At 32.4% G+C, this 17,909-nt stretch overlaps 3 protein-coding genes and 1 long non-coding RNA gene across 5 annotated transcripts; 1 reads left to right on the plus strand and 3 right to left on the minus strand.

The window, feature by feature from the left end:
* Nucleotides 1-1,283: 1,283 nt before the first annotated feature.
* LOC106377573 (protein GL2-INTERACTING REPRESSOR 2-like) lies at nt 1,284-2,136 on the minus strand. Its single transcript, XM_013817849.3, has one exon. The coding sequence runs from the start codon at nt 1,968-1,970 to the stop codon at nt 1,620-1,622; it is 351 nt and encodes a 116-aa protein (XP_013673303.2). The 5' UTR covers nt 1,971-2,136; the 3' UTR covers nt 1,284-1,619.
* Nucleotides 2,137-3,206: 1,070 nt separating this feature from the next.
* LOC106377564 (protein GL2-INTERACTING REPRESSOR 2) lies at nt 3,207-4,021 on the minus strand. The gene is made up of 2 exons (XM_022703727.2): nt 3,984-4,021; nt 3,207-3,821 (listed from the first exon to the last, which is right to left on the minus strand). The coding sequence occupies exon 2, from the start codon at nt 3,754-3,756 to the stop codon at nt 3,406-3,408; it is 351 nt and encodes a 116-aa protein (XP_022559448.1). The 5' UTR covers nt 3,757-3,821; nt 3,984-4,021; the 3' UTR covers nt 3,207-3,405.
* A 3,324-nt stretch (nt 4,022-7,345) lies between these two features.
* Nucleotides 7,346-7,874, plus strand: LOC106377582. Its single transcript, XM_013817860.3, has one exon. The coding sequence runs from the start codon at nt 7,383-7,385 to the stop codon at nt 7,572-7,574; it is 192 nt and encodes a 63-aa protein (XP_013673314.1). The 5' UTR covers nt 7,346-7,382; the 3' UTR covers nt 7,575-7,874.
* Nucleotides 7,875-11,323: 3,449 nt separating this feature from the next.
* On the minus strand, nt 11,324-12,839 carry LOC106377594. 2 transcript variants are annotated; one of them, XR_001275832.3, is made up of 4 exons: nt 12,487-12,839; nt 12,209-12,382; nt 11,876-11,999; nt 11,324-11,779 (listed from the first exon to the last, which is right to left on the minus strand). It is a non-coding gene; the product is annotated as an uncharacterized LOC106377594 (long non-coding RNA). The 2 variants fall into 2 exon arrangements; XR_001275830.3 differs by having other exon boundaries at nt 11,324-11,999; nt 12,487-12,837.
* Between the last annotated feature and the right edge of the window lie 5,070 nt (nt 12,840-17,909).

Below are 17,909 nucleotides of genomic sequence, written 5' to 3' on the forward strand. Positions count from 1 at the left end.
AAGTCCTAACCAAAAAATAATTGTAAAAATTTATTTGATATTATTTTTAAGAGAGTATTGGATGATGAACATGATATTAAAAATTATTTAATTAACAAAAAAAATATAAAATTACTATTAATACGAATTTTAAAATTATATATTAATAACTAAAAATAATTATTTGATAGCAATTTATTTTTTTCTGAAATTCTAAAGAAAAGATAATCGTAATAGGTTATATGACAGTAATTTTCCTTTTATAAAATCTTAAACAAAATTGTAAACGAGTATTTAATATTATTTTTTTATTTTTTATTGTAAATAAAAAGAGATATATAAAATAGAATGTTTTTCTTTGTTAAAAAATCCTAGCAAAATAAAACTTTAAAGACTTATTTAATAAACCATTAAATTAGTACATAAAAACATGTATAATGTTATCTTTGACTCGATTGGTGTATTTGACTTTCATTTCTTTTTACTTTTCATTCAATTTCTTATTTCAGGTTGTGTTCAGTTTAAACGTTTATGTATAGTATTTTCTCTAATCCTATGTACAAAACTTATAACAATTCATCTATGCACCATGATTATAAAATACAAATATTAACTTGAACTTATATATGAAAACGAGTTTAATTATAAAATAAATCTCAATAAACATATGCAAAAAAACAATCATAAAACTATAATAAAATGATTTATTCTTTTATGATTTTTATTAAATTAAAACATCAAACAAAACCCGTTGCAACGCAACGGCTCGTATCTTGTTTCTTATAAAAAGCATGTAATAGATGCCTCTGACCAAAACAAACAAAAAACGAGGAAATATGCAGGGTTTCCAAATCCAAGCTTTCTTTATGTATAGTTTAGATTGTTTGATAGTTACGTTTTTGAAATTACATATTAGGTACTTTATGAGTTTGGGGAATAAAATATTTCGTACCCAAACCCAAAGAATAATATAGGATTTTCTTTGGTAGTAGAAATACCATAGACAATAATTTTGTTTCATCTCTAACCACATGGTCCACATCATAGCAACTGGTGATATGCTACGTGAAAGGGGAGTGCTGAGGTGGCTAACCCTTAATTGAGTTGATTAAAGAGAAGCAGAACATCAAGAGTACATAAGTCGACCAAATCACTGGTTATAGTATAAATACTAGAAGTGATTCTCTTGAGAGGATCATCCATGTTACTGTGGTGTATGTGGGATAGTGTTGTGACTATACGAGAGAGAGGGTTACCGGTAATTCACATACCCTTTTACTGAATCCAAGGAACTTTCAGACATGTTCGAGAAATTCCATTACGGAGAAGCTGAATTATAAGAGTCTCGGAATAAATACATATGGAGAAAAAAACAACAACACATATTTTATCATACTGAGCCATAGCAATAGCATCATTTGTTCTACAAAATTCATATTTTTAATCTAAAAGCAAATTTAGTGCTATTCGCGCTCCACTTCAAGTTTGGTCTAAACGTGGAGCGTGATTAGCACTACTCTTAAGACAAATCAACTACTAGAAGAAGCAAAAGAAATGACAGATCAACAAATGCGGTTGGATCAGTCTATAGGCTATTGAAATATTTCGGTTATTTTTAAAAAGGGGTTGGTTTAAGCAACTCAGTTCCACCAGGTCTTCTTGCGTTTAGTGGTGGCGGCGGGGGCGGTTGTAGCCGCGGAGGCGTTTTGCTGGAGGAAATCGAGTAGGACGGTGCTTTTGCATTTTGGGCACTTTGGGTCATCTTGAGAGAGCATAACGTACATAAGGCAACGAGGGCAGCCGACAAGAACCATTGAAGTTGTTGTCTCCATCTCCTCCTGCATCGTTTCAGAGGAAACGCATGAGTTCGGTGAAGTTGTGTTGGAACGACTTGGAGATCGAACCAGATTCATCTGGTTACCTTGAGAAGAAGGTGGCGAAAGATTCAGCTTCAGCTCCAGCTTAGGCCCGTTCCTGTTCCTCCTGCTCATCGATCCTCTCTTTGGGAGTTGAGAAAGAGGTTTTGGTTTTATTGAGATGTCTTTGATGGTTCTCGCTAGGGCATTTTATAAAACTAAACACACATAGAGCTGCTCAGAGAGAGAGAAAGAATTTTTAAAAATTCAATAAGGCTCAATTTAGTGGGAAGTTACTCATTTAATTACGATACATGAAATATATATAGATCATATCAATCTATCAATCTATATATATAAAAAATTGTTTGCTTCTCTCATGTGCTGCCACCTAGGATCCAGGTCAGAAAGTCGAGCATTGACAGCGTGACACGTGTCCCATCTCACAACGCGCTGCGTTTCATTTACGATTGTTCATAATATGGTAGTGTGTCCGTTTGAAAAAAATTATCATAATAAAACCAATAAAATTCTTAAGATATGGTCATCGCTTTTGATTACACTGATCACATTACAAATTTTTTTTATCAAACGTTGTTTTCTCAAGTCTATCAATAGACTTAGATGTTTGATTATAAAATCTTTAGCAAGCTGTTGTTACAAAAAAAAAAGCCAACTGCATAATAGAAAAATGATATAAATTTTTCACTCCACTAACTTAACACTTAAACATAGATATAAAATATGTTAACTAAAAGAAGGTTCAAGTCTATAGTCAATAAATTTTTAAGATTTAGTTTTCTAAATATTTAATCTATGAGTAGTGATATACTAAAACGATATTAGATGCACCACATGAATTATATTATAATAACTTCCGATCCAACAATATAAAGAGTAAATTGAGTGTTAATTTAAACATAGAGCAATAATATATATATAAATATATAGTTTCACATTTTATTATATTCTAAAATAAAAACTTTCTTTACAGATACTTATCATTTAAAAAATTGTTAGTATTTACCATCAAACAATATATTATTTAAAATTATAATATATTATTCAACTATAATTTCATAGCAACAAAAAATTCCACGTAACTCAATCATATGATTCATATACAACAAATGCGTTTCAATAGCAACACACAAACATAATACAACTCTCCTAAACCATAACATCTAAATGTTTCAATATAGTGACAATATTAAATCCAACACATCAGATATCTAAGTACATAAATACATCAAAATACAATATATAAACTACATTTCTTTTAAAAAAAAAACACCATAAACGCAAAACCACTCTCCTAGAGTCATTAGTTAAAAAAAAGACAAAAAACCCCGAAATAGTCTATGTACCATATGCATAAACAACCATATATTTAAAATCCCAAAACCAACAAAACAAATTATCATAACACAAATATACAAATCCCGCCCGTAGGGCGGACCGATCCTAGATATTTAAAATATCTATCTTGCCATCAACAAATGCGGTTGGATCAGTCTATAGGCTGTTGAAATATTTCGGTTATTTTTAAAAAGGGGTTGGTTTAAACAACTCAGTTCCACCAGGTCTTCTTGCGTTTAGTGGTGGCGGCGGGGGCGGTTGTAGCCGCGGAGGCGTTTTGCTGGAGGAAATCGAGTAGGACGGTGCTTTTGCATTTTGGGCACTTTGGGTCATCTTGAGAGAGCATAAAGTACATAAGGCAACGAGGGCAGCCGACAAGAACCATTGAAGTTGTTGTCTCCATCTCCTCCTGTATCGTTTCAGAGGAAACGCATGAGTTCGGTGAAGTTGTGTTGGAACGACTTGGAGATCGAACCAGATTCATCTGGTTACCTTGAGAAGAAGGTGGCGAAAGATTCAGCTTCAGCTCCAGCTTAGGCCCGTTCCTGTTCCTCCTGCTCATCGATCCTCTCTTTGGGAGTTGAGAAAGAGGTTTTGGTTTTATTGAGATGTCTTTGATGGTTCTCGCTAGGGCATTTTATAAAACAAAACACACATAGAGCTGCTCAGAGAGAGAAAGAATTTTTAAAAATTCATTAAGGCTCAATTTAGTGGGAAGTTACTCATTTAATTACGATACATGAAATATATATAGATCATATTTTCATATACTATGATAGCGAGAAGTACCAGTCGTGACTCGTGAACTACTAACAGTGGTTTTTGCTTAACCGGCTGAATAAAAACATTTTTTTTCTTTTAAAATGGCAATGCTGACAGATCGTTATATAACGTACATGTAAAGGTGTCTTAATCGGAGCAGGAAGAGAATTAAATGTACATTAATGTTAATCACAAGTACAAAACCTTACAAAAGAAACTTTCATAATACTAGTAAGGTAATAAAATGGCTACATGAAAGTTAATTGTGATGACTACAAATATCACGAAGCTTCCCATGTGAAGTTATTTAATGAATTTTTGGAAGAGTTATACTATTGTTGTCCCGAACATCATGGCCCAATGGTAAGGACGGGCTCCTTCCTGCACCCAGGTTGCGAGTTCGAACCTTGTTGGAGGGAACTACCTCATGATGTCTCTGGACACCCCACATGGATATGGTTCCATGCTTTATGGCTCATTTGAATATCCGGAGAGAGGGTCTATCCGTGGGCTACACCTCCCCTTGGGGATTAGTCTGGGTCTCTCCATGAGTCTGGGATACTCCCAGGTTAATCAAAAAAAAAAAAAAAGAGTTATAGTATTGTTAAAACAAATTTATTTTTTATCTATTAAAAACACGGAAGTAATATCTTCCGAACTACTTGAATAATAAAAGCTGGGCTGTCTTACCATTAATTTCATTCAATTGAAACTATGACAATGCTTGGCTGGATTTACAATTAATGTTAACCGATAAGTATGAATATATAACTAATTGAATTTGGTATCTTATGTTAAAATAGATACAGTATAGATATGTGATATTATTTCATTGTTGATTATGGTGAACTATACGTTTACATTGAATATGTGTTTCTAAAACAGAGAAAGTATTACACCCGATAAGTATGAATATATAACCAATTGAATATGTGTTTCTAAAACAGAGAAAGTATTATTTCATTGTTGATTATGGTGAACTATGCGTTTACATTTTGCCAATTAGTTAAATGGATATTAATGATTCAGCTTCGTTGACTAAACTCCATTATAGATACGTGTATCTTTAGACTTAATTATAGCGTTCGTGTAAACGTCATGGGCAGGGTAACAAACGATTAGATGACTTTAGACATTTTCGATTAATTATTCTTTGAGTCACAATTCAAAAGCGAAAGCTATAACTTTCTCAAAGAATGAAATTGAATGTTTCTAAAATCGGGTAGATAAATTTAATTACCTGTTGCAAGTGCTTAAATAAAAGTTGTATCCGTTTAGTTGGAAAAAGATGCCAATTGGAGATACGTAAGGGGCTAGTAATATATAAAGGGTTAGAGTTATTCCACTAATCGTCAATAGGTTTTAAGTCAGAAGTCCATGAAACTTGTCATGGTATCAGAGCGGGTCAAACACCCTGACCCAATAATCCGGTCCGGACAGTGGTTCAATCATCTCATTAGCTGATGGCCCATAAAAAGTTCAGTTGCCGAGATTGTTAGAAAATAAAAGCATTATCTCGGAGGGGTATGATGGATTCTGCGAGATTAATGGTTATACACACCATTATCTCGAGGGAGGGTGTTGGAGAGAAGATCCTACATTGAAAATATGTAAGGAACTTGAGTAATATATAAATCATTTGGACCACTCCACTTACTACCAATTGGTTTTAAGTTGGAAACCTATAAAACTTGTCATAATATCAAAGCGGGTCCAAAACTCAGACCCATTAATCCGTCCCGGATAGTGGCCCGATCATCCCACGAATTGCCCAAAAAAGGCTCAATTCTTTTGAGATTGCTAGAAAAATAAAGCATTGTCTCGGAGGCGATATGATGGGTTTTGTGAGATTAATGGTTATACACATCATTATCTCGAGAGATGATGTTGGGGGAGAAGATCCCACATTAGAAATATATAAGGGATTTGGATCACTCCATTTGGTTTTAAGTCGGAAGTCGAATAAACTTGTCAATTTGTAACGTCCAATTATTTTTTTCAAATTTAATTCGTCAAGTAAGATCTTCTCTCTTTGACAAACAAAACTCTTCTTGGTTTTCTTTTATCTTGGAGTTCATAACATATGAACTAAAATCCGAGTTATAACTTTGACAAACGTTCGAATATTCATCTATTTGTCCAGCGATCATGTCAACAATATTTTATCGGCCGGCCATATGCGACTGAGAGAGTGAGTAGTTGATCTAAGACTAAGATAATTCGCTAAGGTTGTCATAACGATGATGCGTGTAAAATACGAGAACGAGGATCAAAAAGATATAAACGATAACAACGGCTCTGTCTCATGTGGTATAAATAACAATCTCCTACGTATTTCAAAAGTCAAAAGATGTGATGGAGTTGGCAAGATAGTAACATACCTTATTTTACGATTGGCTTTTCCGATTGATTTTTTGGGATTTTTACAACAAAAATATCTCCGTTCAAACACAAAATGGCAATTTTTAAAAGTGTATTTAGAAACAATTAACTGTAGTGATCTATGAGAAAAAGAATTAGAAAATTTGAGAATTTAAAGTACTTTAATCAAAAAATATCCCATCACTTAAAAATAAAATTAATATTTTAATAAAAATTATTTCAAACCATTGAGATATCCATCCAAAAATATTTCAAATGGATGTCTCAGTAATTTGATATATTCACTCAGTAAAATACTATTTTTTTTAAGTGATGAAATACATATTATATTTTTGGTGCATATGCTCTTAAGACCAAAAAGTTGAAAATATTAAACGACCAAAACGACATATATTATCACAAACGACATATATTATCACACGCTATACTGGTCTAAGCGCATGTGAGATACTTTTTTTTTAATATTAGTAAAATATATAAAACCGTTCCGAACCGGAAATCCGGTATCTATTACAACTTTGAATCCGGCAAAATAACAGTTTAGACCATCTCCAACTAGATCCCCTTACACAAACCTGATTGTAGGTGATATTTGAGTTGGTAAGCAAGCTGATTTCAAAGATTCTCCATTACATTTCATCTGTACCCACATGGATAAAAGTTTATTGCCTTACGATCTATTTGAATAAACAGAAAGAGAATTTATTCGTGGATTAATCTGAAAGAGCGTAAATTTTTTAGATTTTCGTTTTTAAAAACCGATATGTAAACATGTTGAATAACACAACACAACACAGCGAGTGAAAATCGTGAGTATATACTACTCATGGGCCCTTAATTAATGTATCAACATCTACAATCGGGTCCCGTGTTAGCAAAAATTAAACGATCTAAATTAGGGACTGAGTGAAATATTCATAGACTGTTTAGAAACTGGACTATCATAGTAAAGCCCAAAATAAGAAGCCCGGCCCATACCAGTTAACACAGTTCATTATTAGACAGATGTTCTGCAAGAGACGGCGGTAAGAAAGGAAGGAAGCGATGGTGTTCTTTATGTCGTATCCGCCGACACGGCGGCAGATGATGGTGTCTGTTGGTTTTTTCGCGGCGGGTGTTTCTCTCTTCGCAGCCGGAGCGTATCTCTCGCTCGAAAATATAGGACCGCAGCAAGCTCGCGTCAAGGCTCGGAACCAGTTCGTTAAAGATCGAATCAGGAAATGGCTCGACGATTAGAGCTAAGGGATCCCTTTGGTGCTGATTCTCGCTGTAATTTTAGATTTTGAAGTGAAGGGTTCGTTAAGGGTTAAGCGATCTGAATCTCCAGTTTAATGACAATTCGTGCGTTTATGTTAAATATCGAAAAGCTCGTACATTGTTAAAAGTTTCAAGCTTTTTTTACTTACATATGAAGAATCAATCTTGAGAAAACGAGTGAACTTAGACAATGTATGTAGATCATTAGTACCAATCTGGAAGTTACTTAGTCTCGGACACGAGATGAGATGGTCTTTTGAAGAAGCATTGTTTGGTTTATGAGCTTGTGTTGTGTTTCATTTAGATAACCTTTAGGCTCAACCTCCTTACATCTTCCTCTTTATGAAGAAAGGTTTTACCTTGGCGTTGACTTTCTCCCACTGTTGCCCAGTTTCTTGTTCAAGCTCTCTAACCTTGTCCAGCTATTCCACGCCGCTTTCTCTTCAGCAAAAGGCTTCATCACGTAGCTAATGTCATTGCTTTCCGGTTCCTGTTCGTGGCTCTTTCAAGCTCAGAATGCAAAGCAAATCAGAGACGAGGGACATGCTAGAAGATGAGCGGTCTTCTTGTTAGAAGTTGAGTCTGAGAAGCTCTTTTGATGTTGTGAGAGCATTAACCGTGTTTTGACTACTACAAACAAACTAATCATAACAGATTCAGTATCACCATCTCCTAGTTGCTTATGGCCTTGCATGTAAATAATGTATGTGTGGATATCAAAACATAGATCGTATACTTCCAAAGTCCAATGGTTAAGCACACAAATACACTAATCAGTCAGACCCAAACTTAAGCCTAGTAAAGAACTCTAGACCTATGGCAGTGATCAATCTTCAAACTTCGAACAATTTTTTCCTTACTAATTGTGTATTCATTTTATTAAACTAAGATCGTTAGTTCAACAAGATGTCGATGGCTTAATACTCTCATGAGTCTATATCTATTAGAAGTATTTAGGTCTTTTCAGTTAGAATATTTGGCAACAAAACTGCACCAATACTTTTTAAGTTATTGTCTTACCTCATCAATTTGTGCTTTATGTCATACAAATAATATAAAAAATCTACTATGATATGTAATGGCTTTTCGTTTAAACTGATACGATCTTCTTCTTTTTCGTTTTAAATGAAAATTTTATTCCTCTTTTCATTTGTTTTTTTCCTCTTACAAAGACATCATTTGATCACTGATATTATCTTCTTTTGCTTCGAGCATTGCATTTTCTTCATCTTTTTACCATTTCATATTTTCTTATAAGTAATTATCTTTTTCAATAAAAAATAAAAAGACAAATATCATAAATAGAAAAAATACGAATGAAGATAATCCAAAGCGTGAGGTTGGCTTTCGGATAAACACAGATATTGTCTCCATTTTCTTTGGAAATTTTGGGATCATGGGCGTTGTGGGACCAATTCTCTCTCAGCCTGCTACTGCCATAGTGTGGACCCAATTTAAAAGTCCACTCATATTTATTTATTTATTGACTTTTTCACCATCTCAAGTGAAAACCACATATATACTTTGATGGATCGGTTTGTTTAAAAGATACTCCCTCTGTTTCTAAATAGATGATGTTTTAGAAAGTTTTTAATGTTTCAAAATAGATAATGTTTTCATATATCAATGCACTTTTTCAATTTATCAAAAACTGTGTAACCAATGATATTTTGTAGTCTGTTTTGTGATTGGTTGAATAACTTTTAATTTATATTTTAATGATATTTTTAAGATAAAAAACAAGTTTCTTAATAGTTGTGCACAATCTTAAAACTTCATGTATTTTGAAATAGAAGGACTATAATTTTCTGTTAATTTTCTTTTGTGTTAATATTTTGTGGCATACCACAAAAGAGGTGCTATCAAAAATTCATCAAAAAATAATATTGTTATTATTTGTTTCATCCATGTGGGCGTGAGTATGATTATGTTGTGTATACCAAATTTTAATTATATAACTAAAAATTTTCGAATTCTTAGTATTGTCGTTGTTTTTTTTTTGGTGAATACAAGGGAGGAAAACCTCTCAAGTTTAATTTATTTCAAAACAAAAAAAACGTACTACTCGACCACATGCCTCAACTTAGGCGGGCCTGAACCATCCCCAATCAACAAGAGACTAACTTCTACTGGAACAACATAAAAAATATGAAATCCTAACGGTAGAGAAAAAGCATAAGTAGCCAAGCCATCTGCAAGACCATTAGCTTCTCTGTAGACGTGTTTAAAGCGGACTATCCAGTCCCTAGAGATAAAGCCATAGCACAATCGTACTAGGAAGGACAAAGGATGCGTCTCCGCAATCCCTGTCTGAAAGAAACCAACCACCACAGCAGAGTCCACCTCTACCTCCACACACCTCACTCCTTTTTGCCAAGCAATCAACAGACCATAGTAGACACCCCAAAGCTCAGCCAAAGGTGCAGAGCAACGCCCGATATTCAGACCAAAACCACAGAGCCAACTACCATTCTCATCTCTCAACACACCGCCAGCCGTAGCAAGCCCCGGATTCCCACGCGAAGCCCCATCCGTATTCACCTTAAGCCATCCTGTTGGCGGCTTCTCCCACTTAATCCACCTCTCTACTCTCGTTATCCTCACCGCTTCTTTCTTCGCACTGCACATGTTGATTTCCTTGGCCTGTTCTTTAACAAACTGCACTCGGTCCCTACACAGTCGCTTCACCCCAAAGACGTTCCCACACCGCCACTTCCAAGCCCACCAAATTGCTACTGCAAAAAGAACTACCTAAGGACCCGTCTCAGTTTTAACCTCCGAGCTCGAAAGGTTATCATAAGTCCATTCAAACAGAGACTGCCGAAAGAAACTTTGCCTCTTAACCCTCGGTATAATCCGGTCCCATATACCTTGCATAGCTGGACAATCCCTAAGAACATGTATTATCGACTCCACACCCCCTCTACACACTTGGCAGACATTAGAAACCCCAATATGCCTTCGAAATCTCTCCTCATTTGTCATGATAGCTTGCTGAGAAACCAGCCACAAGAAAACGCGTATTCTCTCCGGTGCTTTCAGCCTCCATATACAGTTATAAAACTGTTCCATATCCTGTGTAAGGACATTTCCTCTTGTTAACAGTGCATAAGCTGATGCAACTGAGAAACTACCATCCCGAGTCTCTCCCCAGACCAACTTATCCCTAGCTCTTGTTACTGTGTCGAGAACCACTGATCTAAGTTCCAGCCTCTTATCCTCATCAACATACTGCCCAATAACATCAAAATTCCATCCCCTATCCGCCTGCCACAACTCATTAGCCTTGATATTCATGAGCGCGTCTGGAAGATGTCCATGCACAGAATCTACCAGAGCTTCATTACCCAACCACTTATCCGTCCAAAAACGAGTGCTTGCACCATCACCAACAACCCAAGCATAACCCTTTACGATCACCTCTAAGATTCCGAGCCCCACACTCCGCATAGTCGAAGACCATGAGCCAGTAGAAGCAAGCCAAGATAAATCTTGTAAATCACCGACGTTAAATCAAGTATTGTCGTTGTTTTAATCTTGAACTATAAGAATTTACTGTGTTTTAAGTTTCATGAATACATTTATATTTGTTAATTTAATTATAATTATATTTTTTGTGTTAAAAGTTTGGTTATACATTTTTTGTTTAGATATTAGAAGATTAAGCGTCAAACTCATTGTTAACCAAATCTATATATAGGTAGTTTACCTTTGTTTGAAAAGAGCAATGTAAATTTTTGTTCATATAAATATCAGGAGATTAAGTGTTATTTGATTGAAGCATCGTAATAAAACTCAGCGTACTTAGCACTTAAAAAGAAACTCCACTCTCCAGATAAGCAAATTTTTTCAGAGACAGAAGAGCCATCTTGCGGCTCTTTTTGCCCAAACACATTACTAAAAGAAAGCAGAATCCTATGAGTTGCAGCTTCAAGTTGGTCCTCATTCTGTGACAAAGAAAGCTCTGAGATCTTTGTGGTGAGATGAGCAACCTACTCGTCCTTCCCACTGATAATCCCACGAAGCTCCTTGATTGCATCCTCATGCTGAACCTTCTCTTCGTCGGCAGTATCTAGAAACTCGAAGAAGCGACTGAGTATCTCCACGGTGTTCCCATCTTCATTCTTCTCGGCAGCCAAGAGGTTAAACTATTCCTGCAACACTGAAAGTTCCTTCTCCCTATCCTATGAATGGTAGAAAACGAACATAAATGAACAAATCAGAACAAAGATCATTTTTCAATAAATACAAATTAACTTTTAAAAAAATCAAGTATCTACTAAATTGATTTCTATTGTCATCATCGTAGTCTGTAGTGAGAGCTTCCTTGCTGGGTGTGTCGAAATTCAACTCTTCGGGAGCATCAACAAATATATCTTCTTTACTGTCAACAAAGGCAATTCCCTGCGAAATCAATTTTACGCAAATTTCAGCATCTGAATGAACATAAGTGATTCAAAAAAGAACATTAAAAATTTCACCTGGTCAGGATCAAGCTCTTGACCAATTGCAAAAAAAAAAAGTTTTTTTTTGTTCGATCTAATTGTTAAATCTTGAAACAAAAATTTGAAGAATAAATAAGATTATTATGAGGATGGTAAAGTTAAATATACATCACCAATCATTCGGTTTCTTCTTCTACACAACAAAGCTGAGATTAAATCATTTTCCAAACCTCCATCTTCTTTGTCTCGATCTCTTCTTATTTAGACATGAAAGCCGACAAAGCTGTTCACAACATCTCGATCTCCTCTTAGTTGGACGGTGGAGGAGCAGCAGCCGAACTTCTAATCAAAAAAGAAGATTGATGAGTTAGCCATTTCAAAGAAAAAAATATTAATTTGGTGTTTTCACGGATTGAGATAATGATTTTCAAAGAAAGAATGTTAACCTTTTTATAAGTGCAAATACACCGATTTGCAGAGGGTTAAGTCGCATTTAATGTCAGATCGTGTTCACGTCGGTCTACGGAGTTAAGAAAGTGATAAAGGCGATGAATATGTAACTCAAAGTGTTTCGGTTGATTAGAAATGAAGGCTAAACGATGCGATTGAAGACCAACAAAGGAATTCTTCACGTCGATTTGAGTTAACCAGAAACTTGAGACTTCATTGATGTTGTCTGAGAACGCATAAAATTTTTTTTGTGCTGGGGACGGAGACGAAGACGAAGAGTAAACTAATGCAAGTGTGTATTTTTTTCATTTAATAGACATATGTCATCACGATGTCGTCCAAATTGATGATGTGGAATCTAATGTGTCACGCACATGAGTAAAAGAAAATGAATTTTATATATATAGATAGATAGATTTATTGAATTAATAAACGCAACCTCTATCTATTCATTTCAAAGTCTCTGTCTGCTGTCATATGTCAGAAATATTGTTAAATATTTTTTTATATGGATTATAGTTTTATGTTCTCAGAATTTAGTCCAATAATGATGTTCCATATTCGCTCTCGTTGACGGAGAGGTAGGAGTCAACAAGTCAAATTTATTCGGAGCTGGATTGTCTGATTTTTTATTCACTTTTTTCCTTTATTAAACATCTTTTTTTCGATGACTATCTTTATTAAACATCAGTTTGATTTTTTTTTTGTGGCTAAATGACATCCGATAATATTTTTATTAACATATATTTATAATTTGAAAGTCAAAAGTAGATACAGTTTTCTTTACAGATTTTTTCAACCTTGCACTTATAAACGAAAACGAACCACTAAATCAAAACAAAATTGAGTTTTCCCTTGCTTTCTATTTACCATATTTTATATACTACTATCAAACCATCTCGAACTATTATAAACATTGTTCGAATGTTTCATTGCTCATAGTTTCAAAAAAAAAAATGTTTCATTGCTCATGCTGAAAAGGCGTGATCATGGTAACAGTAAACTTTGTCGGTAATTTGAAGGCAGTAAAATTCATTGTCACTATGGTTTAATGTTACAGATCTCTAACATTATATATAACATATTAATAACTATGAAAACTCAAGGAAAAATAAAGGGCAATTCTCTTGCATAGCTATTTTTAAGTTTTTGTCAAAAAATAACTATAAAAAGGTTCAAAATAATTTTTTTTTATTTTGAAATTTTTAATATTTATTTTTTTTATTTTTTAAAATTAAACTTTTTCTTCGAAACCCTACCCTTCAACTCTAGACTCTAAGTCTAGATTAGTTAACCATAAGTCTATATTATATTTTTACCCTTTAATAAAATTTATTCTGGTCATTTTCTTCATCGAATACTTTTGTGACAAAAACTTTAAAAAAACTATCCTATGAAATTTCTCCTAGAGTAAAAATACATGTTTAATTTACCTTTTAAAAAAGCTTGTTCTGGTCATTTTCTTTATCAAATACTATTGTGACAAAAACTTAAAAAATACTATCCTATCAAATTTCTCAAAAAGAAAATATTAATAACATTATTACAACTTTGAAACGATTATAACAACTTTGAAACGATTATAACAACTTTGAAACGGGGCCTTTACATATAAAAGAAATGGGACGTGAATCTTTGGTGCAAAGAAAGAACTCAGAAGAAGAGAGTGAGAAGAAAGAGGCGTGCAAATGTTTTGTTTCCATTGTCCTACCATCCTTTTCAACCAAACCGCCAAACTTAGCCGTCCCTTTTGTTTTATTTATATCAAATAACGTTTTGTGTTTTATTTTCTTATACGTAAAAGCTTCAAATAGTTTGTATTCCTCCATTCCACATTCTCAAACTTACCCTCCAAGTCAGTACCCTTTGGCATATGGGTCAGTTGACCCATGTGAATTTTATATATGTGAATTTTTTTACTTGTATTTAAGAAAAAACTCTGAAAATAATGTAAAAAATGGTTTATTGACCCTTGTAAAATATGCTACATATAAATTTGACCCTCCTAAACAGTTTGGCTGCCTCCGCCACTGCTCCAAGTTGGATAATATTTTGAAGGTAATGTATATACATATGTATTGTACGTGAATAACTACCATTCTTTAATAGTTGCGGCTGAAGCACTTATTAATTAGTGATTGTTCAACAAGATCAACAATATGAATGTGGTTGATAAATAAATGAAGAGAGTGCAGTAAAAATATAGAATAGTTAAATAACATAACATAGATGGACAAGAAAATTATAGAGGGAAAAAGTTGTATATATCTAAATCCCTTAAAACTTATGTGAATACAATATCATATTACTGGTTTCCTATTTTTGTAATTGTTGATTATCTTTCAGCTTAATCTTTGTGTGTTTCTTCTCTACACAAATTTATTAGTTACTTGTGACTTTTACATTAATAAATTGTGAAATTGTCGGTTCTAGTTTACCAAAAAAAAAAAAAAAAAAATTGTCGGTTCTAAGTCGTCTTAAGATATCGGCTGCATATATATATATATCAGGCTTTTATATACATCTGAACAGTGCATATATTTTTAATAAGAAAAACAAAAATGTAAAGGAAATATGTGGTCCTCTCCGGCCATTTAGTTTTGGCTCATAGAAAATACAACAAATAGCTTTGGTCCCCTACATGTAAAGTATGCAAACAAATATTACTATCAGGTTTATTAATCCACAGGTAAATATATACTCATAATAGATTATACCATATTACATTCACAATTTTCATTAATTATAATTACATCAGTTGATAACGTACTTTAGTTTTAAAATTATACAAACGAGCGCATTGTGAAGTTCTTATGTTTTCGATGTTTTAAGATGTGTTAAAGTTGATAGATATCGTATGAACGAACGTAGTTTGCAAACATCACTAAAATTTGGCTGTAGATTCAGAGGTTCTATATAAAAGTTTCAAGTTCATATACATATATAGAAAAGTATGAATCGTCCGAAAAACAGAAGTACAATTTACTGGTAAAATCTAAGTTAACAGTTTTATTGTAGTTCTTAAACCTTCCCAACACTCAAAATATTTGAATAGTTGTTTCAAAAAGAAAATTGAACAGGCATGGCTAGCATACATTCTTAGTTATCTCGATTGGTGCCGACGTATTTGTGTCATTCAGGAGCTACACCATTGGCGTGAACATGATTTCATCATTTAATGCGCATAATACATCTTGTCTTGTCCTGAGTATTATGTTAAACTGATGATCAAGGATTGAGATTACGACAGCGAAACCTAAACGGATTTTTTTTTAATTTCATATAATTGTTTTAATTTACTAGGGGATGGACAAAATGTCAGATATAGAAATAATAAAAAGCAAAACTAGCGCAACTTACCCATAGTTTCATGAATCTTCTCGCAACACAAAAGTAACAAAATAATGTTGTCGTGATTTGAACGTATTTCTAAAAAAGAATGCGCAGATTTATCATTTTAGGAACCCTCCACGAATTACATGGGCAGACTCCTTTCGTGTCTTTCCTTTGTGCTAAAGATATCATTATATTATCTTTACATACGTGTGTCTAACAGTGTTTTGAGCAATATTACTTATTTAAATATGGTTGCAAATGGTTGATAATATATATACCTAATTAGCTTAAGATCGCAGGATGAATGTTATATATAAAACTAAATTTTATCTATTATTATTTATTTGTATTTATTTACGTATTATGTATATAATTAAATTAGAGTAAAGACATAAATCAAAATAATACATCTTGTTTATTTACGATATTTTTTTGGTAAATAAATCAAAACAATCATTTTATTTATTTTATATGGTATATAACTAAATTTTAATGACATGGACATATATATATAGTATATTTTAATATAAATATTTATTATTGAGAATTCATACTCATATGATAAACACAAAATTTCTAATGTCCAATTTCTTAATGGAAATTTCAAAATTAAAATATTAAGGTTTCAATACTTTTTCAATACAAATTTAGAAATGATCATATTTAAGTATTTTTCTATGTTATATAGTTTAATTTTAAACTATATTAATATATAATATAATTTTTAGTAAATGAGACTTCATATTCATACGATTTATAATCATTTGTATCTTGTTATTACCTAACCATCGATCACAAAATTTTAGTGTGAGACATTTAACGCTTTTAGTAATTTATAGTCGTTTTAAAAATTCAAAATATAACATATAAGAATTTTTTTTTATTATATGATTAATGTGGTTGTTTAATATCTTTTAATAATATAAAATTAAACAAAAAAGAGCTAAGATACAAATAATATTATCACATATTTATTGTACATAATCATTGATTGTCATATATACGTTAATCATATTATGCAATTCTGTAGTTTTTATTTAAGGAAAGTGCGAGAATATTCTTTTGTACACTATTTATCAATTTAATAGTCAGTTTAATAAAAAAATACAATATAAGTTAAGATGGACCAACCTATTTTTCTAAGAATTCTGAATTTCATTTTCATGGTGACACGTACCTACAAAACAATGTTGTAATGATTCTCAATTAATATATAAGGGATATGGTGAAATCTTCTAATATAACGGTGAAAAGTATATACTACCTCAGTTTTGGTACAAAATAATATGGCTTAATTAGTTCTTGATTTTCACTAGATATAAAATGTTATTGCCTTCTTAAAAAGTTAGATGATTGCCGCAAAGTGTAATTATTTACACAACTTTTGTAATTCCTATACATGATTAATAAAGTAGTTATTATTTTTAGATAACTCCTTAAAGATGCGTAAACCAAAAATTACTTCCAAACACATCATATCTTCTGTTATTCTGGACTAAATTAATATATATTTTGTCAATTACTAAATTAATATTTCTAAAATATTCTCTTTAAAAACATTGTTGAAAGCTTACGATTTCGTTTATGAATCACGCTTTCGTTCTTTAAAAAAACACAATTTTCTATATCAATAAAAATATAAAATTATAGTTCTTACTTCATATAAAATTCAAATTTTAATAGCATTAAATAAAGATAATAGAAATCTAAAAATATTAAAATTAATGCTATAAATTATAAAGTATTAAAAATAATTAATATAATAATTTATTTTAAATTTAATTTATGTGCATTTTCACAGTTTTAATATAAAACCATTACAAATTATTATAATGAAATAAATGATTTATTTTAAATTTAAATCATATAATTTTTAGTTCTAGATTTTTTTAAAAAAAAATCTTATATATGTGTATATATATATATATGGATACGCTTCCAACATGTATCCGCTTCTTAATTTTTTAAAAAATCTCGTTTCCGGGTACCCGCTTCCGCTCCATGTGTCAGTTATCAGTTTCAGAAATACATTCAATAAAAAATATTCAAATATTTAGGTTTAATGTTTGTGGTATCAAATTTA

The sequence above is a fragment of the Brassica napus genome, chromosome C1, assembly GCF_020379485.1.
Source record: "Brassica napus cultivar Da-Ae chromosome C1, Da-Ae, whole genome shotgun sequence".
Taxonomy (NCBI): Eukaryota; Viridiplantae; Streptophyta; class Magnoliopsida; order Brassicales; family Brassicaceae; genus Brassica; species Brassica napus.